General features: G+C 29.4%; 1 protein-coding gene across 10 annotated transcripts in view; it reads right to left on the reverse strand.

Moving 5' to 3' along the window:
- The window catches only part of LOC107443779 (THAP domain-containing protein 7), an 84,268-nt gene that overhangs the window by 12,710 nt on the left and 48,387 nt on the right, over window positions 1–23,171 (reverse strand). Inside the window, exons 1-3 of one of the 10 annotated variants that reach the window (XM_071185487.1) lie at window positions 11,957–12,512; window positions 8,705–8,945; window positions 2,442–2,571 (exon numbers count right to left, since the gene is read on the reverse strand). The exons of 6 other annotated variants lie outside the window; for them this stretch is intronic. In XM_071185487.1, coding sequence (XP_071041588.1) covers window positions 2,442–2,571; window positions 8,705–8,926 — 352 coding nt within the window. In that variant the 5' untranslated portion in view covers window positions 8,927–8,945; window positions 11,957–12,512. Of the gene's footprint in view, window positions 1–2,441; window positions 2,572–8,704; window positions 8,946–11,956; window positions 12,513–12,537; window positions 12,692–14,357; window positions 14,786–17,693; window positions 17,848–19,032; window positions 19,944–20,270; window positions 20,443–22,240; window positions 22,509–23,171 lie in introns of those variants that run through there. 3 more of the 10 variants (XM_071185486.1, XM_043048349.2, XM_043048347.2) reach the window with 3 other exon arrangements.

The following is a 23,171-nucleotide window of genomic DNA, read 5'->3' on the forward strand; positions in this document are numbered from 1 at the left end:
ATTAGAAAAACGAAGTTCATTGTAAAATTACAGAAACGTTTTTATTGTACAGCAAAAAGGTGAATTAAAACAATGGAAAAGTTACAAAAACCGATATCGTAAATAATGTTTAAGCATATTAGAACAACAAAGGGGCAATATAAAATGATATTGTACAACGTTTAAGAATATTAAAACGGAAGTCAAAGTGAAATAACAAAAACGATATCATACATCGTTAGAGTACATTAGGATCAAAATAAAATTACAAAAACGATATTGTACATCGCCGTAACATCGAAGATCAATGTAAAGTAATAAAAATAATGTTGTGTAATGTACAACTATAGGGCAACGCTGAATAACAAAAGTTAATAGGACATTACAAAAACGATATTGTAAAATGTGAAAGTATATTAGTACAACTGGCTGGAAAAAAAATTTAGTTCGTAGTACGTAGGTTCCGCACGTTGGTTCTGCGTGGAGCAGGTACTATCTTCAGAGCTTACGCAAAATATGCGTACATGAATGTTCGGTATGCTAAGTTAAAGTGCAAAAATCTTCCGTTTTTGCACTTCCCACCCCTTTACGTACATTTGGCCCAAAGTAGCTCACTAATGACTATTGTTAATTCAAACATTGTCTTTAGAAATAATACACATGTTGTTTTCTACGAAGTTTATACAAGATCGTTTGTTTTACACGCATGTCGTAGGTCAGTAATGCAACAACAACGAGATATGTCGTCCTAATCAAATATCGCAACTCTTAAAATAAACAAGTTTTATACTGATTCTTATTATTGTCAAAGTGTAGATGAATGCCGTAACAAATTCACTGTTGTGAAAAAGCTTTAACACTTTGCATTAGGAACAAATTACTGATCACAACAGAGCAAATATTTATTTTTATGTAAATATAATGTACAATATGTCGCAGTAACATAATAAACAACAAGGTTTCATAAAGCATATACCAATTCTTAATTGACACATTTGTTGATTTTCTCTTCGAAAACTTTCTCCGAATTGTGAAAGGTTAACGTTATGAAGCGATTACTCGTATCATCGCAGGTGATTCGTAGTTCGATTTCTATACAAATATATTAATTTAAAGATTCGTCATTCTAATTTGCATATTAGAATGAGTTTTAATCCAGTTAATTTTTCTTCTGAATAAAATCACATGCTTTAAATTCTTTAATTAAAATAAGTTATTTCAAAACTATTGATCGGAATACATCGTTTCAAACATTTGAACATTCTGATATTGATCACATTAATGATTTGCTTAGCCTAATTCTTATGACCTTAATTGCGATTGATCTCAAAATTGTACAAGTCTTAATATTAATACACTATATGTTATTACCAAATGATTTTTGCAATTTGTAATAAGGTAAAATCAATGCTATATAATCAATGCTAATAAATTTTTTTTATCTAGTAACTAGATTTTGAACAAAGTGATTTTATAATATACAGGCAAAGTTTGGAATCCGACATTCCATAGAATGCCTAGGCATTGTATATGAATCATCAATAAATCATTATAATCATATGAATCATTATAATCAATGCTAATAATTTTTTTTTATCTAGTAACTAGATTTTGAACAAAGTGATTTTATAATATATATGTTACCGGCAAAATTTGGAATCCGGCATTCTATAGAATGCCTAGATATTGTATATAATGCCTAAAGCTAGTCGGCAATGTATGAAACGATTTATATTTCACACATTTCCTAGGCATTCTATAGAATGCCAAATGAGAATTCGGCAAGTATAAAATACATCTCCGATTCGTCAAAATGTCATTCAAAAATGACAAATTCAAAACGTCATTCAAGCCTGCCATGTTGCAACAAGTAGGTTGATTTCTTATTTTTTATATGAAAATTTTGTTTCCCTTTATAAAGCATAAATTATGTTTTGTACAACTTTCATCTTTCATATAAATTGAATAAATTTTTTTTAATGGCACTCTCATTATTATCTCAGAATAACATTTTTATTTCTGAGAAATGCACATCATTTACATAATAACCTCATATGGACGTTTTTTTTCCCTTCATACTTTGCCTAAAGAGCATTTGTCATTATAGAATGCCTAGGTATTATATACAATGCCTCGGGAAAGTATGCAATACTTTTCATATTTCATACCTTGCCTAAAAACATCCGGCATTATGGCTAGGCATTCTATAGAATGCCGGCGTTTCATACTTTGCCGGTAACATATACAATCTTAACTGATGCTAAAGTAAATTTTAAATATGCTTTATTGATCAAAGCAAACTGTAAAAAAAAAAAAAAACTATTTTAAATCATTAAACTGTGAGAAAATCCTATCAAATCAAAATTACCCCTGGTATTTTTTAATAGTGCTATTACCAAAACTATAGAAACAGATTGCTTGTAATTATGAAAGTTTAATACTAGTAAAAAAATTCAAAGCACTTTTTTTAGGAGTAAGTGATTTATCGATTTGACACTGAAAGATATGGGGAATAACATCCTCTTTCAATTTATATCTTTTTGCTTCCCCTGTGATTCGGTACCGCCAGTAATTTTCCATGTCATCTTGTACCTGGAAAAGAAAAAATCGAATTAATCAGATCATAACGTGAAATACGAAAAGTTTGTCCAAGAAAAAGTACATTTATACAAAGTTAAAAAGTTGTTTACTCAAGGTAGGTCATGGGCTGGTTGCTCACAATACCTTAAAAAAAATTTCCTACCCGTTTCGATCTTACGTAAGCATCGTTTACTATCGTAAGATAATCATATGCGATGAATGAATAAGGAATTTAAAAGTTTACATTATGATACGAATGTGTTATCTAAACAAATGGAAGCAAAGTTAAAAGTTAGCAAAGTATTTATAATAGGTTAAGGCAATGTGAATTTAAAAATTAAAATCTTAAATGTTACACATTATACATTAATGAAAAGATCACAAATTTTTTTTAAATGTCGTACCGCAGGAAGCTAACCCATAATTCCTCGAACCCATCAAATGATCGAAATATTTGTTAATAATTGGGTAATCTAAGTCGAGAAGAAGAAGGCCGCTGATACACAACCACCTGATCTATAACCTCAGCGCCAGCCGGTTGTTTGTAAATAAGATGGCGTTTTAACAATATTGCTGTTAAGCATTTCTTCCAGAATCTGTTCAGCTACTTTTCGTTTATTATATAAAAATTAATAGCTCATTCCTTTTGTTTTGAAAAGTATTAATTACATATTTTATTAATAAAGAATTGATTAGTTACGAGATTATCGTGCGACACGATAATCCATCTATTTATGTTTGACGGACAAGTTTTACTCGCAATAGAAAGGAAAGAGCAGTTGCCAAATACAACGTTTCAACAGCGAGTCTGGATCGATACGATGACGTCACTTGCATGTATCCTATTAACATTTGCCAAACAGGTTTTATGGATTCATAGTGGATTATCGATATCTTTTTCATAAATGTTTGTTGTTCGAATTTTTTATTTTATTCAAATACAATGCAAATATAAATTTTATGATTTAAATTTTCGTACGTGTATTTTTTAAACTGAAAGAATCCAAGTGAAAAAGGATCATTAGACATGTTTCTTTAAAAACAAAAAATGACGCAAAAAAATAGGCAATTTAAGTCTTTTAACAAGAACATGATTAAAACGAACAGTTTTTCTTATTGGATAATTAGGTACAGATGTTCGTAATAAATATGACAAACAAAAAGTTAGAATTTTTTTTTTAAAGCTCTTTAAGTGATGTCCAATTATTAGACTTAAAACTTTGCTTATTTAAGTATGATTATTTATTTTTAGATAAAAATGAAGATAAAACTGCCCTAGAGTGAACTTGTACGATAAGTAACTGCAGCAAAAGGTCTAATTGTACTCCGTAATTACCGTCCTTTATGTACATTTTTAAAATCCTCATAAAAATGAGATAGAAAAAAACCTTAGAAGGTGCAAACTAACATCAACTTGGAAAAAAAAAACATTTTTTCATAGACTGAAAAAAAAAATCCTTTATGTCGGGCACAGCAAAGAAGAGATTAAAATCATCAAAATCTAATTTATTCTTCTAGTGAAACTAAAACAAATTCGCCTTTAAATATGAACTGCCATTAAGCTTTATCTTCAACGTAACTGGTTTCAGATTATCATAACCTTTGTTTTGTTATTCTTAACATGAGTGATTGATCAAAATTTGGAAATGCTTTTAAATTTTTCTTATTTAAATATTAATAAGTATCCTCTAATTCTTCTAATTCAGTTTTTAACTTCCATTCTTTACAAGAATTTGAAAAAGCATACATTTATTTCGTCAATATCTGCATACTCATAAAGTTTTTGTAAGTTACAATCGAAGTTTTCAGGACAATTTTTTATAATTCTAAAAATAAGAATCTTCTTGATTGAATAAGTTTTGCAAAAATAGGTCAATAACTTTTAAAGGGGTTTGGAACATAATTTTTTTGCTTATATTTTTTACACTCCTCATCGAAAATAAAGGATAAAAAGTATAAGCGATAGAGCAGTGGTTCTCAAGTAGTGTTCGGTGGAAAACTTAAGGAGATTGAGAGAGAAAGAACTTTTTTTAAAAACTTGAAGTCATATTTTAATCCTATCAATAATCCATTACTTACTTAAGATTTCAGTTGTTTTTATGATGTTATTTAAAGTAAATAGCTAATAAAAAAAAAGTAACGAGTTTTTCTTTAAAAAAAAATAATAACATTTTTTTAATAACAATGTATTAAATAAATTATGAAAAAGACAAGTTTTAAAAATATTTCTCATCGCACTTTTCGGATCAAAATAAAATAACTTAATTCTTTAATAAAGAAATATGCTTCCCTAATTACCATTTCAACGATTATTGCATTTATTAATTTTAAAAAAATTCATAATTTGGCTTATTTAATTTATTTTCAGCTTATGTATACACACTAATAAAAATAAATTTATAACTAAACTAGATTAAGCTCGAGGAGTTCAAATTGTCGAACATAAAACATAATTTAAGATTACTAATGATAAAACAAAGAAAATTTTCATTCATAACAGTAGTTGAACTGTCTTGATTTTCGGATTTATGACAACTAATGCTCAGCTCCGAAGTCTTGTAATTTTGAACACAATCCAGAAGACAAGAGACTTCTGAATCAACAGGGTGCGTAGCCAAATTATTAATAAAAAAATAAGCACCCTTTAAGCACTTTTCAAGCACTCAAAAAATATTTTTAAGCACTTTAAAAAAATATAATAACTAGGCAAGGTTGGAGAGTTTTTGACAATTGACGGTTTTATCTTGTTTTAACCGTCATGTCGGAAAAAAAAAACCTTTTGGTATTGTTTTTGAAATTGTCAAAAATCATGAAATTTTGAATCATGTAAAACGAATAGCGTTTTCATACGCTACGGACTGACAATACGCCGAAGTAGACTGATTGGGTTTGAATTGTGAAAACGTTGAATAGAACAATGTGAAATGTGTCTTTTTGCATAATTCGTAGCGAAAATCAACATAGTAAAGGAAAAATCTCATTTTGAAAAAAAGAAAATTAAGCACTTTTTAAAAGCACTTAANAACATTTGCCAAACAGGTTTTATGGATTCATAGTGGATTATCGATATCTTTTTCATAAATGTTTGTTGTTCGAATTTTTTATTTTATTCAAATACAATGCAAATATAAATTTTATGATTTAAATTTTCGTACGTGTATTTTTTAAACTGAAAGAATCCAAGTGAAAAAGGATCATTAGATATGTTTCTTTAAAAACAAAAAATGACGCAAAAAAACAGGCAATTTAAGTCTTTTAACAAGCACATGATTAAAACGAACAGTTTTCTTATTGGATAATTAGGTACAGATGTTCGCAATAAATATGATAAACAAAAAGTTAGCATTTTTTTTTAAAGCTCTTTAAGTTAATGTCCAATTATTAGACTTAAAACTTTGCTTATTTAAGTATGATGATGTATTTTTAGATAAAAATGAAGGTAAAATTGCCCTAGAGTGAACTTGTACGATAAGTAACTGCAGCAAAGAGTCTAACTGTGCTCCGTAATTACCGTCCTTTATATAAATTTTTAAAATCCTCGTAAAAATGAGATTGAAAAAACCTTAGAAGGTGCAAACTAATATCAACGTTAAAAGAAGAAAAAACTTTTTTCATAGACTGAAAACAAAAATCATTGATATCGGGCCCAGCAAAGGAGAGATTAAAACCATCAAAATCTAGTTTATTGTTCCAGTGAAACTGAAACAAATCGCCCTTAAATATGAACTGCCATTAGCTTTATCTTCAACTAAACTGGTTTTAGATTATCATAACCTTTATTTTGTTATTCTTAACATGAGTGATTGATCAAAATTTGGAAACGCTTTTCAATTTTTCTTATCTAAATATTAATAAGTATCCTCTAATTCTTCTAATTCAGTTTTTAACTTCCATTTTTTACAAGAATTCGAAAAAATATACATTAATTTGGTAATATCTGCAGATTTATAAAAAAAAATTTTGCAAGTTACAATCATCAAAGTTTTCAGGACAATTTTTTTATATATAACTCTAAAAATAAGAATTTTCTTGGTTGAATAAGTTTTGTAGAACAGGGTGAATAACTTTTAAAAGGGTTTTGGAGCATAATTTTTTTGCCGATATTTTATATTTTTTTAGACTCCTCATCAAAAATGAAGGATAAAAAGTATATACGACAGAGCAGCGGTTCTCAAATTGTGCTCCGTGAAAAGTTAAAGGGGTTCTAAGAGTTGGAACTTCTTCTAAAAAACTTGTAGTCACATTTTGATCCTATCAATAGTTAAAGGGGTTCCAAGAGTTAGAATTTTTTTTTAAAAACTTGTAGTCACATTTTGATCCTATCAATAGTTAAAGGGGTTCCAAGAGTTAGAACTTTTTTTAAAAAACTTGTAGTCACATTTTGATCCTATCAATAGCTAAAGGGGTTCCAAGAGTTAGAACTTTTTTTTAAAAACTTGTACTCACATTTTGATACTATCAATAGTTAAAGGGGTTCCAAGAGTTAGAACTTTTTTTAAAAAACTTGTAGTCACATTTTGATTCTATCAATAATCCAATAATTACTTAAGATTTCAGTTGTTTTCATGAGGTAATTTAAAGTAAATCGTTAATACAAAAGAGATAACGAGTTTTGTTGTTGTTGTTTTTTTAAAGAAAATATTATTTTTTTAATAACAATGTATTGAATAAATTATGAAAATAGACAAGCTTTAAAAATATTTCTCATCGCACATTTCGAATCAAAATAAAATAACTTAATTCGTTAATAAAGAAATATGCTTCCCTAATTACCATTTCAACGATTATTGCATTTATTAATTTTAATTTAATAGAAAATCATAATTTGGCTTATTTTATTTATTTTCAGCTTACGTATACACACTAATAAAAATAAATTTATAACTAAACTAGATTAAGCTCGAGGAATTCAACTTGTCGGACGTAAATCATAACAAAGAAAAAAATTTATTCATAACCGTTGTTGAACCGCCCTAATATTTGGATTTATGACAACTAATGCTCAATTCCGTAGCCTAGTAATTTTGAACACAATCCAGAAGACAAGAGGCTTCTGAATCAAGTATTTGGGAAGTTTGCCTTCGTGGGAACTTTTTAATGGAACTAGTCCGCAGTTACGTTACACGGTAAGAAAAACCACGAAAATCTTCCAATGTCAGTCTCAGGGCAAAGGGGACTTTAACCCGTGATTATTCTACTGCTAAGAATATTTTTCGTAAGCACTATGGTTGGTGCGAGCCGGGTGCGGAATTCGTATCGACCAGCCATCACTGATATTCGAACCCGGTTCCCTCATTGGAATGCGGACGCTCTATACCCTGAGCTGCCCCCACTTTTTAAAATTTTAATTCATATTTTATAACCGTCGTTGAACAGCCTACACAATTTTGAGTTACGAATGCTAATGCTCAACTCCATAGACTTGTAATTTTGAACCTAATCTAGAAGACAAGAGAACTCTTGGAACAAGTATTGGGGGAGATTTGTCTTTGAGGAGGACTTTCTGATGGAACTAACCCGCATTTGCGTTACATGGATAATATTTATAATATGAAAATATTTTCAAAAGAGTAATATTTCATTTTCTAATGCGTTCAGGATTGTCTTTATACGTTTTTTTTATAAAGTCTGGGTTCCGCATTTAGATGGTTGGCCATTTAGAGTTCAGCAAAAATAAAAAAATAAAAATTGAGAACCACTGCGACAGAGTGTCACAAACTAATATTTAAGCGAGGGAAAAAAAAAAACGCTATTAAAATCTGATGAATTGCTATTGAGGAAGTTAGGTAACACACAAAAAACTGTTTGATAGCCTTATGAAACTGGAAGATCTTTCTAATAATCGCTTTTCAATTCCTCTGGCAAAGCAAACTGGTTTGGCTGTTTTCAGTCCTACCTTCTTCAGTAGTGATTCATTAGATTTCAAAAGAATTTTTGCTTTTTACATGGCTTAAATATTAGTTTGCGACTGTTAATGTAACTTCATTTTTGACAAGGATTCTAAAAATATAAATTAAAAAGAACATCCTGTATTTTTAAAAAGCGCAAACTATTGTCAATGCTTAATATTTATAGTAAAATATCTCCTTTCAAAACATAGATAAAAAAATATATATAACATAGAGAAATTTAGTAGTGTACTTACCGAGAAATGATCCTCACAGCAATATAGAGAAGAACTTAAAGAGTATTCTCTAATTTCAGTTTCGTGTCGACTTATAGCTGCACACCATTTTTTTCGTTTCAGTTCATTTTTCGGTACTGCAAAAAATAACTTCCCTGGATTTCTGCAAGTGGTGTTGGTACAGCTAGGCACAATACAGTATTTATAATTGCTACGTCTTTCTGATTTTATTCGTCCTGTCATTGCCTTATTTATTAGCAATCTTTATATAAAAAAAATATTAAAATTAACAACATAGAACAAAACGTATGACTTCATTAGCCATAAAAAGCAGCCACTTTTACATGAAACTGAACTAAAAAGATTTTAAAAACAAATTAAAATCCGACAATTTCTAGAATGTATAGTAACGGTGACAATAAATTTTAAAGCAGATTATGCTCCGCCATTAAATGCTGCGGTCTTGATCAATACGAAGTAACGAATATGAAAACAGGTAGCGAGTTCAGTGTTTTGTGACGTCATCAACAAAAGCATCCGGGTTTCTACAGGAAAATGACGTCAAGAAACGATTTTTCATTCTGCGCCTGCGACAAACAGGCTGCTATTAGAGATTTTCAGATAGTGTAAATTTTTCACTAAGGCTTTTCGTGTCTAATACTTATTTTGTTTTCGTATTTTGTTGCATTTGCATCTTTTGCATTTCGGTTAAAATAAACTTATTATAATATGCTATTTAATTCACCAAAAAAAGTTAACCAGAAAAATTAAAAGATACACAAAGAATTATAGACAATTGTTTATAATATTAAACACTACTAAACAAACTTCATGCAAACTACTAGTTTACTTTTATAGTAGAATCGGGCTCAGAGAGTCATCAATATCACGTATTCTATTGCTTCGAAATTGAATCAATAGAAAACGTTTACTTTGGTAATTCGAATAATTATTTGCAATCAGTGATTTGGTTGCCTGATTCGAAACATCAGAACAATTCAGTAGATTCTTGTTAGTATTCCATTTAAATATGTGACAAAATTATACAAGTTATTATAAAGAATATAAAAACTAATCTACATGAAAGATATAAAAAACAATTTATGTTAAACACTAGATATTTTGTTGGAAAAGGCTAAACGAGACATCTAGTGAGTGAATCAAATCGATAGAATCAGTTCATTCATTGAGATAATTTAAATCATTGAATTGAATCAGCTATTTAGATGGCTGATTCGAAACATTAAATTTAATTAGTATAATACCAATCAGTATCCAATTTTTATCTATAGTACTAAAGGTGAATAAAATAAAACAAACCAAAAGAATAAACTATACAAAAAAATAAATAAATAATTTAAATTAATTTATATAAAAACCAATTTCCTATACATATTAATGCTTTTTGGAAATAACATTTGAAAAAAGTATAATACCAATCAGTATCCAATTTTTATCTATAGTATTAAAGGTGAATAAAATAAAACAAACCAAAAGAATAAACTATACAAAAAAATAAACAATTTAAATTAATTGATATAAAACCAGTTTCCTATACATATTAATGCTTTTTGGAAATAACATTTGAAAAAAGTAATTCATAGAATAACAGGAATTATTCATAGCATAGAATAATTCATAACATATACAAAATAATTAATTTCATTGTTAAGAGACACAATAGTCATGTTCTTCATTCAAATATAAAATAGCATAATGTTTAAAGACAAAAGATAGCTAAAGAATAAAAATTGCAAAACTAAGTAGTAATTGCTATTTTTGTCAATAAAATCACTATAAAATATGGTTAAAAAAAAGTATCACCTTCTATTATTGTAAAATACAAATGTTTTATTTTGTATTTTTAACATATGAATTCCAAATGAAAAACATTTTTTTATTGCTGGCTGCAAGTATGTAGTTTCATTCATTACCTGAATAAAATGCGTATTCATTACCTGTGTTGAACCTAAGCTAAGTACTCATCCAGCCACAAAGTCTGAGGCTGTCAGGTGCTATGGAAACAAAAATGCGCATTTAACCCCTTGGGGACGGGTGATTCAGAAAAGGATTCGTACAAAATCAGAATCAAGTTGTAATTAAATAAAAAACGGTAACTTAAATGTAGTCGTTGCTAATTTGACAGACTTACTTTGCTTTTACTTTAATTATGGTTAGTTTAATCATATATATATAATCAGTTTAATCATATTTATATAATCAATGTTAATTCAAAGTATAACTAAATAGTTTTATTTTGAACAAAGTAATGGTGAATTAAATAAATCAAACAATTATAACTCTGCCCACAAATAAACTGCTAAAGAAATACTTTGATTACCAGCAGTATCTTTTTACCCTGATTGATACGGTTTTATGCTGGCAAGTATTTGTGACAGTCGGAGAGAAAGGGTTAAGGGTGGGTAGCTTCGATGATAACTTAGTATACCAGATTGGTATACCAGGGAAGTCTTGGGATTGGTATATCTGGGAATTATACCAGATTGGGCTGACTAAGCCACCACAAGGAGACTTATTTGATTCAAGAACTTTTTTAAGATTCGCATGGATATTTCGTTCTTTATTTATAAATGATTCTCTTTACTCAATCGGTGGCTATTTTTTAAATACAAAGAAGAAAAAATTGAACAAATTCTGACATTAAGGGTAGTGCATGTTTTTTTTTTTTTAAGTTACTTTTTAATTTTGTGCTATTCGTTGTGAATGTTCATTGATTTTTAGATGGTTTAATTTCTAAACTTGCACATTTTTTAAAGCAGTTAATTTCCTTTATTAGTTTAATTTTCTGGTAAAAGTGAAGCGCTTAAACTTATTAACTCTAATTTTAAAAGGACATCAAACTTTTTCTAAAAATAGAAATAGTTCATGTAGTCTATGTCGGAGAAATATTAAATATCTTTATTATTTATTATTATTATTTTTTTTAACAGAAGGCAAGTTACCACAACTAGGATGAAGTCTTTAACTATCAGCGATCAACACCAATCAAAGCATCTGAAGTTATCTAAGTTATTATTATTTATTTTTTTAATTACATTTTCTTATTCTTATTTTATGTAACCTGTATAGTTTCTCTCACCATTTATTAAAAAAATATTTCTAAAAATTTTTTATTAGCAATTTTATTTTTACTTTTCTTTATTTTTCAATAACCAATTTACAATGTATATTAAATTTATCGATGAGAAATTTATTAATAAAACATTGAACTGCTTTAAACGATTTTATACAATTATGTCGAAAACATCTTACCAGCAATTCCGTCAGATTTCTTTTTCCTGGTTTTTCCGGGAGAGAGCAACACACCATCTTCAACTAAACAGGCAACTTCTTTTTTTATTTTTCTAAGTGTGAAGTCTGACACTCCAGTTGCCACACATGTTCTTAGACATGGTTTATGGAGCGGTATTTTAAGGGTTTTTTCCTTAGCTTCACTAGCAAAAAACTCAAATACATTGTGCACAATTTTACGCGCTTGCGATTTTATAATTTCACCTTTTTTAAATTTAAAAGGCATTTTTCAAAAAAGTTAAAAGATGAAAAATAGAAAAAAAGTTTACAACGAAAATAAATTTTTCTAAAACAGAATCTTGTGAAAAAGCGAAAAGATAAAGGAATCGAACGCGATGTTTCAGGCCTAATGCTTATTTCTCTTCACTCAAGGGCACAATATTCACAATAGATCGAAGAAAGATATCCGCATTCTTTGGCCGAAACCATTCCTAAACAGAGACCCCGCACCCCTACTTTAAATAGTCATATCTTGTTACCATAGTCACCGCCACACGTCCAGACGAATGTCTGGAAGAGTACTTATGTAAGACAAACAGTACCTGGGTGGTATCGTCTGCGTTTATATGTGAGTCCCTTAGAAACAGTCGACTGTTGATATGAAAAAACGTGTGGTACAACACCGGGCTTTAATTTCTTATAATTCACATTGTTGGCAATCTTGTATCGCATATAATTTTCCATGTCCTCTTCCAACTAAAAAGAAAACCACTTAATTATGATTTCTTTTTTTAAAAAAAGCTAAGTATATATAAAAAAAAGTAATTATGCATTTTTTTAGAGATGGAGAAAAAAATGTTTAATACTTTTTAAATTCAAAATTTTTTATACAATTTTTTTAAATCGGATATATCGATTCTGCCATTTTAAAATGTTATATAACTCTTATTTATAAAAAATACAGTAAGAAATTCTTGCTATTTTTCAAAACAAAATTATTTACTAATTAAAGTTAAAAATTTTCTATGTACGTTATTTTGCTATTCTAAAATTTTATGATACAAATTAGCACAGAAACAAGAACCGTTGAAAATTTTCACCTAATAGTTTTTGTCTTGTTTTTCTTTTGCGTTTATTATCATATGTAGTTCAAAGAATTTAAATAAATCATGATTTTTAAAATTCCATTTTTTTAAAATTTAAATGTTATTAAAACTGTAAATTTAATTTAAAATATATGCTGGTTTAATGGCAATAACTAAATCATTGCAAATAGCTTTTCAAAATGTCTTATTTTATTTTTTTGACTATTTCTAAACATTTTTAGAACATTTCTTATTAAAAATTTTTAAAAATGATTTTAGAAATATTTTTTATGGTTGCACCCTCATCCTGAGAAAATTTCAGTGGGAACTCTTCAGCAGAACAAAATAAAATAAAATGATAAAAAAAATGTTGAAACTGCTTTCAAAAAGCGGATTTTCTTCAATAACTTTTGAGACCGGTATAGCCTGTTCGGATGGGCTCTGGACCCATGTCCAAGAGGTCGTGGGTTCGATCCTCGCCTGCCGAAGACTCCCCGTGTAGTAAATGGTAACTAATGCTCGTTAAATCTGTCGAGTCACAAAGTCCTCCATGTTCCCATAACAAATCAATACCTCTGGGGGTACTGATCCAGGAGTTTCCTTGTCTTCTGGATTGGTTCAAAATTACGAGGGTACGGAGTTGAACATTATTAGTCGTAAACCCATGAAATTGGGTCGACTGTTCAACGACGGTTATAAAATAAAATAACTTTTGAAATTAATTGGCTTTTTTAGTTAGTACTACTTTATTTTCACTATTAATGTAATGGAAAAAATATGAAATGTTTTGAATTTTTATTTTTATGATTTGATTGTATGAATAGGAAACAGAAATGAATAAGATTTTAAATTTTATTATATAAATGAAAAAATTTTATTATGTAAATAAAAACGAAATTTTTTTATTATTATTGTTCACTTCTAAAATATTCTACTTAAATTTATTTTTTAGAAGAGACGTAGATAATTCTAAGCCTTTTTTATTTTAATTCTCAATAACGTTTTCCTCTGTTTAATTGCACAAAAATAACATTAATTAATTTTTAACTCTAAAATTTCGATTTAAATAAAGTGAATAACAAAAGTGCAGATATTTTGGATGCAGAACTTAAAGCAGAACAAAAGGAATTAAATGATAAATAAACAGAAAACAATAATGCAAAAAAAAAAAGAACCTGCACACGATTATCCCTTAAGAATAAAATGGTTTAATTTTAAAAGAATGAAAAAAAAAATAAAATTGATGTGATCAGGGCATTTCAAATAATTCAGCTAAATGAACGATTCATTCAGCAAAACTTATTAAAAGCAAAACAATTTTATAAAATTAAACTTACTGTAAAATGATCTTCGCAGCAGTACAATGAAGAAGTTTCAGACAATTTGCGACTCTTACTTTCATCGCGCTTAATGGCCTTTAACCAATCTTGTCTTTTTTCTCTTTTTGGTACACTAAAAAATAGTTTATCTGGTGTGTTAAATGTTGAGCTATTGCAACTTGCTACAATACAATACTTGTAGTGAACACTTGGAGCCATTTTTGAATTCACCTTAGCGTGGCACGTGCTTTCGCTGTAATGGAAGATGATGAATGCCGTAATGGTCCTGAATTCTGACGTCATCGGCGGAAAACCGGCTGTATTTAAGGGGGCGGAGCTTATTCATAGAGTAAAAAAAGAGAAAGAGCTTTTTCCTTTGCTCTATGACAGCGTTTCTCAAACTTATAACTTTTGTGTACCCTTTCTAAATTTTTCGTAACGCTGTGTACCACTGATAAAAAAATGAATGTATTTTTTACTATAAAAAATATTGCACAAACGATTGTACAACTGGCAATTGACATCACTAAATATTAATTAACTCTGCAAAAAATAGCGAAAAATACGCAATAGTAAGGCTTTTCGTGTCTAATATTTATTTCTATGTATTTATTTTGTTATCGTATTTTGTTGCATTTGCATCTTTTGCATTTCGCTTAAAATAAACTTATTATAATATGCTATTTAATTCACCAAAAAAAAGTTATACAGAAAAATTAAAAGATACATAAAGAATTATAGACAATAGCTTACAATACTAAACAAACTTCATGCTCGCTACTAGTTTACTTTTATAATAGAATCGGGCTCAGAGAATAATCAATATCCCGTTTTTTATTGCTTCGAATCAATAGCATACGTTTACTTTGGTGATTCAAATCCTTATTTGTAATCAGTGATTTGGTTGCCTGATTCGAAACATCAGAGCAACTCAGTAGATTCTTATCAGCGTTCCACTTAAATATGTGACAAAATCAAACAAGTTATTATAAAAACTAATCTACATAAAAGATATAAAAACCAATTTATGTTAAGCACTACATGTATTGTTGGAATAGGCTAAACGAAACATCTAGTAAATGAATCAAATCGATAGAATCAGTTCATTAAGGTAATTTAAATCATTGAATGGACTCAGCAATTTAGATAGCTGATTCGAAAGATTTAATTAAATTAGTGTAATACGAATCAGTATCCAATTTTTATCTATAGTACTATATGTCCAATAAAATAAAACAAATCAAAAGAATAAACTGCATAAAAAAATAAACAATTTAAATTAATTGATATAAAAACCAATTTCCTATACATAGTCATGCTTTTTGGAAATAACATTTGGAAAAAGTAATTCATAGAATATCACCATATACACCAGGGCTGTTCAACTGCACAGAGCCCACGGGCCAGAATTCCGGTCACTGATCACCTGGCAGGCCGCAGTTTGAAAAAGTTGAACAATAACCTCTTATGCAATAACAATTAATAGTTGAATTATTAATTATAAAACAATGGTACAGAAGGATTATAAAACAATTTGCTTACATTTTAGCAGGAAAACAGAGGCCGATCAGCCTAAATAAGAAGTTGGCGGGCCGCCAGTTGGACAGCCCTGATATACACAATAATTAATTTCAATGTTTAGAGACACAATAGTCAAGTTCTTTATTCTAATATAAAATCGCATAATGTTTAAAGACAAAAGATAGCTAGAAGATGAAAATTGCAAACTAAGTAACAATTGCTATTTTTTGTCAATAAAATCACTATAAACTATGGTTTAAAAAAAAGCATCACCTTTTATAATTGTAAAATAGAAATGTTTTGTATTTTTAACATTTGAATTCCAAATGAAAAACATTTGTTATTGCTGGCTGCAAGTATGTAGTTTCATTCATTAACTGTGTTGAACCTAAGCTAAGTACTCCTCCCCATACAAAGTCTGAGACCGCCTGGTGCTACGGAAACAAAAATGGCGCATTTTAGGGAGGGTAGCTTCGACAATAGCTTGTATGGCAAGTATACCAGATTGGCTGATTAAGCCACCAGTAGGAGACTTATTTAATTTGATTCAAGAACTTTTTTAAGGTTCGCATGGATATTTCTTTTCTATACTTAAAATGATTCTTTTTACCCAATCGGTTGCTATTTTTTAAATAGGAAGGGAAAAAAAAGAAAGAAAGAATTGAACAAATTTTGACATTAAGGTTAATTTCAGGTTTATTTTTTTGTTACTTTTTAATTTTGTGCTATTTATTATGAATGTTCATTGATTCAATTTCTAAACTTGCAAATTTTTTAAAGCAGTTAATTTCCTTTATTAGTTGAATTTCATGGTAAAAGCGAAGCGCTTAAACTTATTAACTTTAATTTTAAAGGCAGAAAAAACTTTTGTAGAAAATAGAAATAGTTCATGTTATTTATGTCGGACACATATTAAATATCTTTATTATTAATTTCTTCTTTAAACAGAAAGCAGGTTACCGTAACTAGGATAAAATCTTTAACTTTAACCATCAAAGCATCTGAAGTTATCTAAGTTTTTTTTTTAATTACGTTTTCTTATTCTTATTTTAATGTAACCTGTATGTATAGTTTCTCCCACCATTTATTAAAAAATATATTTCTTAGCAAATTTATTTTTATTTCTTCCTTTTTTCTTAATAACCAATTTACAATGTATAATAAATTTATAGATGAGTTATTTATTAATAAACCATTGAACTGCTTTAAACAATTTGATAAAATTTTGTCGAAATCATCTTACCAGCAATTCCATCAGATTTCTTTTTCCTGGTTTTTCCGGGACTGCGCAATACACCATCTTCTCCTAAACTGGCAACTTCTCTTTTTATTTTTTTAAGCGTGAAGTCTGACACTCCAGTTGCCATGCATGTTCTTAGACATGGTTGATGGAGAGGTATTTTAAGGGCTTTTTCCTTAGCTTCACTAGCAAAAAACTCAAACACATTGTGCACAATTTTACGTGCTTGTGATTTAATAACTTCACCTTTTTTAAATTTAAAAGGCATTTTTCAAAATTCAAAAAAGCAAAAAGATGAAAAATAAAAATTACTACAAAAATTTTTTTTTTAAAAACAGAAGCTTGTGAAAAAGCTAAAAGATAAAGGAATCGAGCGTTCTAAGCGATGTTTCAGGCGCGAATGCTTATTTCTCTTCACTCTAGGGTAGAATATTCACACTAGATCGAAGAAAGAGAGCCAGATTCTCTGGCCGAAACCATTCCTAAACAGTGACTCATCACCCCCACTTGAAATAGTCCTAACTTGTTACCATAGTCACCGCCACTGGTCCAGACGAATGTCTGGAGGAGTACTAATTTAAGCCAAACAATACCTGGGTGATGTCGTCTGCGTTTATATGTGAGCCCCTTAGAAACAGTCGACTGTTGATATGAAAAAATGTGTGGTACAACACCAGGCTTTAATTTCTTATAATTCACATTGTTGGTAATCTTGTATCGCATATAATTTACCATGTCCTCTTCCAACTAAAAAGAAAACCACTTAATTATTATTATTTTTTAAAAGTTAAATATAAATTTAAAAAAAAATTTGCATGTTAATAGAGTTGGAGAAAAGACTATTTAATACAAAATTTCGTATATAATTTTTTTTTAAATCGGAAATATCGATTATGCCATTTTAAAATGTTATATAACTCTTATTTATCTAAAATACAGTAAAACGCTCCTGCCTTTTTTTAAGAAAAAATTATTTACTGATTAGTTATAAAATTTTCTGTGTATGTAATTTTGTTATTCTAAAATTTTATGATACAAATTAGCACAGATATAAGAACTGTTAAAAAGTTTCACCTAAAGGTTTTATCTTGTTTTTCTTTTGCGTTTATTATCACATGTAGTTCAAAGAATTTTAAAATAAACATGATTTTTAAAATTCCATTTTTTAAAATTTAAATGTTATTAAAACTGTAAATTTTAATTTAAAATATATGTTGGTTTAATGGCAATAACTAAATCATTGCAATTAACTTTTCAAAATGTCTTATTTCATTTTTTGACTATTTCTAAACATTTTTTGAACATTTCTCATTAAAAATTTTTAAACGTGATTTTAGAAATGTTTTTTATGGTTGCACCCTCTCCCTGAGAAAATTTCAGCGGGAACTCTTTAGCAGAACAGAATAAAATAAAATGATAAATGAAAAAAAAATTTTTAAACTGCTTTCATAATGCGGACTTTTTTCAATAACTTTTGAAATTAATTGGCTTTTTTTGTTAGTACTAGTTTATTTTTACTATTAATGTAATGGAAAAAATATGACCTGCTTTGAATTTTTATGATTTGATTCTATGAATAGGAAACAGAAATGAATAAGATTTTAAATTTTATTACATAAATAAAAAATTGTATTATTTTTTTTTCTCAAGCGAATTTTTTTATTACTATTATTCACTTCTAAAATATTTTATTTAAATTTACTTTTTAGAAGAGACGTAGATAATTCTCAGCCCCTTTTTATCTTTATGTTAATTCTCAATAACGTTTTACTCCGTTTAATTGCACAAAAATAATATTAATTAATTTTTAACTCCTAAAATTTCGATCTGAATAAAGTGAATAACAAAAGTGCAGATATTTTGGATGCAGAACTTAAAGTAGAAAAAAACGAATAAATTGATAAATAAAAAGAAAACATTAATGAAACTTACTGTAAAATGATCTTCGCAACAGTACAATGGAGAAATTGCCGACAGTTTGCGACTTTCATCGCGCTTAATGGCCTTTAACCAATCTTGTCTTTTTTGTCCTTTTGGTACACTAAAAAATAGTTTATTAGGTGTGTTACATGCTGAACTATTGCAACGTGTTACAATACAAGACTTGTAGTAAACGCTTGGAGCCATTTTTGAGTTTCACTTGGCGTGGCACGTGCTTTCGCTGTAACGGAAGATGATGAATGCCGTAGTGCTCCTGAATTCTGACGTCATCGGTGGAAAACCGGCTACGTTCAAAGGGGCTCTACAGTGTTTCTCAAACTTATAACTTTTGTGTACCCTTTCTAAATTTTTCGTAACGCTGTGTACCACTGATAAAAAATTTTATGTATTTTTTACTATAAAAAATATAGCACAAAAGTTAAAAATCACAACTGGCTGTTGACACCACTAAATATTAACTGTTAACTCTGCAAAAAATAGCCAATAGAAAAATACGTAATCGTACATTTTCATTGCTAGCTTTGTTTTCCAATAAAATTTTTTGAACTTTTTGTTTGTTGCAAGATATTTCGCATAAGAACGCGTACGCCCGTACCCCTGGGGGTACACGTACCAAACTTTGGGAAACACTGCCCTATGGGTTAAGCGAGTGGTTTTAAAACAATTAGTAACTCCACAGAACTGAAATCGGTGTATATCGCCAAAAAACAGCACGAAGCTTCAGTACGAGGGAAAAAAGAACACGCAGGTTCCTTATTAAAGAGCATCATTGAAACTAAAATACAGCTCTTACACTATTGCGTTACCTGATACATTATTTGTTATAAAGTAAAGATAGAACAGCTTAGTTATATGAGCTGTTCGCTTATAACTTTTCTTTTCTACTCCACTTACAGCTCACTTCGCCTCAGCTTTTCGTTGCCATTGCAAGAAAAGAAACTTTCGTGAAAATAATCGCATTTGCGTTTTACATCCGGGAACATTTTTCGCAATTCCTTTTGATTGCCTCACTATTCGAGCACGCTCCGCTCGTTCATTGGTCCTCTGATTTTGTCTAGTTTTGCGTGCATGATGATATTCTTTTTAAAATGATACACTAAACCCAATGCATGCACAAATTAGTGTTCTAGATAATATAGAGAGATAATAAGAGCGATGATTACAGAACACTGATAGGAATAATTTCTTTTAATTTTTAAATGGGATGTATATTAAAGACCCTTGATTACCATGTTGCTTCCAGCAGCAATACAAATATCTAACTTGGTTAATGGTAGGATTTATTGCAGCATTCGCTAGACTTTTAACATCTTCTTCTTTTAAGTATTTATCTTTATGGAATCTCATAGCTTCAGCTCGAGTCATTCCATTCGAAAAATAACCATAAAATAAATTCTTAACCTGGGGGGGGAAAAAGAAGCACATTAACATATAAACCTTAAAAAATATTAGCTACAATCAATAAATAACAAGGCAGAGGCCATTAAACCGAAATTATGTAATTTAGAAAAAGAGAGACGGAGCTTTATTTTATTACCAGGGTTAAATATCCGACTCATTTTTAGGTTTATAGCTATTAACTCAGCAACCTTGTAGTTTTGAACCAAAACCAGAAGACAAGGGAACTTCTGGATAAATCTTTTTATTTTATTTTATAACCGGTATTGAACAGCCGACAGAATTCTGAGTTTGTGACTATTAATGTTCATCTCCGTAGCCTCGTTATTTTTAACCCAATCCAGAAGACAAGGGAGTTCCCGAATGAAGCACTGGGACAAACCAGTGTTCGAGAAGGATTTTTTTATGCAATTAGCCCACATTTGCTTTACATGGAGACGGAAACCACGAAAACTTCCCACAATTAGCCCGACGGCAAGGTAATNGAGGTTCAAACCTGGGTGACCCCATTTAGAGGCGAACGCTCTATCCCCTAAACCACCGTGGTCTTATCAAGCATTGAGGCAAACAAGCCCACATAGAGGACATTGTCGATGAAATTAACCGGTATTCGCGTTACACGAAGAGGAAAACCTTCCACGGTTAGCCCGCCGACATGGGGATTGTATCCAATGCTTCGTCTACGCTTGACTAGCCATCATTGGGATTCGAACCTAGATAACCTCATTGGGAGGCAAGCGCTCTTTCTCCCTTGATCAATTGCTGTTTTTTTTTTATTTTTTAAATGAGGTCCCGGGAAACAAGCAATTATTTTTCATCGTTGTACAGTTATTCACCGAAAATTTCTTACATAAATGCATGCAGGATATCACAGGTAGAAATCATATGTCACTTTCATATTTTTTACACCTTTAATATTTTAATTTCTATTTCATTTTACGTATTATTGAAGTTATACTTCTTATGCGACTTCCAACAAGGTTGCGTTAAACGTTTAACGCTACATTTTTATTATCCGGGAAATCATACGGTAGGATCCAGTTTTTCCTCATTCATTTCCATATTGTGTTGGTTCTCACTAGCATAAAAATAATAAAAGTATTGTTTTTCCATAAATATTTTTTTAGTTTGTTTGTATACACATATAATTTAATAGGGTAGTATTTTTTATTTTCAAATTTAGTGGATAACAATTGTAAAAAATGAGTGAAAACAATCTCACGGACAATGCGACGGATTTCAGGTTATGTCAAGGTACGTCTCTTGTGAATATCAATTGATTGTTTCTCTTCTGAAATTACATTATGACGCATTCACATACATTATTAATACAAATACATTTTCCAGGGCGAGACGATGAGGCAACCACAAGCACTTCCACTGGTTCAAGAGGTCCACGAGGGAAAAATGCACAATATTACCGTTATTACAAAGCACGGACGCGAGCGGAGCAGGAAAGAAGAGTCGTTGAATAGAACTAGTGATCCTTCTACGACTGCTGACTCTTCTACAATTAAAGTCGCAGGTTGCGTAGTTTAACTTCTTCCGCGCGGAGGGACTCCACGCAGTATTTTTTCTTTTTTTTTTTTTTTTNTTTTTTTTTTTTTTTTTTTTTTTTTTTTTTTTTATACACATACTTGAAGACAAACTTTGGGGCCTCTGTTGCTTTAGCGCCTTCCCTGGTTTGACTTAGATTTTATTGTTTTTATACTACGTCATCAATTGAAATTCTTTTAAGAATTCAATTGGATAGCCTCCGACTAGCTATTTATTGAAAAAAAAATTCTAAAACATAAATTACCTCATCATTAACCCTCAGCATTCTTAAAGCTTCAGCAGAAGCTGTACTGTGGGAATGACAAACATTGACTCTAATTAGACCCCTCAGAATGGGTTTTCGACGAAGGTAGGTATCTTTCTTGATGGTATCTCTTGTGACTTTTTTCACAATGATTTGAAGTTTTGCCTTGCACTCAGCACATCTTTTGCATCCAGAATACTTTTGTACTTTCAAATTTTTCTTATTTTTTCTGGAATGCTGGCATACCCAAACTTTTGAGAAACTATATCTAGATTAAATAAATAAATAAATAAAAAAAGATAAATCAGTAGCTCGAAAATTAGGGACAGCACAAAACTAACTTTTAAATTTAGTTGAAGATTTTCATCATATAGGGAGTAAACTGTTAAAAGTGATAACGTCAGTATATAATTGACGAAAATGAGCATAACATACATAATTCGTACATACATAAATAACATACATAATTCGATTATTCGATAAATAACTCACAAACATAATTCGATAAATAACATACATAATTCGATTAAAATAAATTACATAATTCGATTCAAATAACATACGTAATTTGATTAAGATCTATGGGATAATTGCAATAAAAATTTTAATTCTGAATAAATATAACATTTATGTACATTGTAATATGCAATTATGTAATTGGTAATATGCAGGATGCTGAAAGGTTGGAAACTCCCATATATTTAAAAAAAAATATATGGGAGTTTCCAACCTTTAAAAAAATATAATAGACCTGAAAAAACCTGAAAAAAATATAATAGACTTCAAAAAAAAAATTTTTTTTTCCAGAATAGGAAATAATTAAACATTTTTGTTTACATATTCACTTTTTTATTTATTATAAATTGGTGGGTATTTAAAAAAAAAAATTGAACAAGACTATTTATATGTTCAAAATATGATAGGTCTCGAA

The sequence above is a fragment of the Parasteatoda tepidariorum genome, chromosome 9, assembly GCF_043381705.1.
Source record: "Parasteatoda tepidariorum isolate YZ-2023 chromosome 9, CAS_Ptep_4.0, whole genome shotgun sequence".
NCBI classification, from domain to species: Eukaryota; Metazoa; Arthropoda; class Arachnida; order Araneae; family Theridiidae; genus Parasteatoda; species Parasteatoda tepidariorum.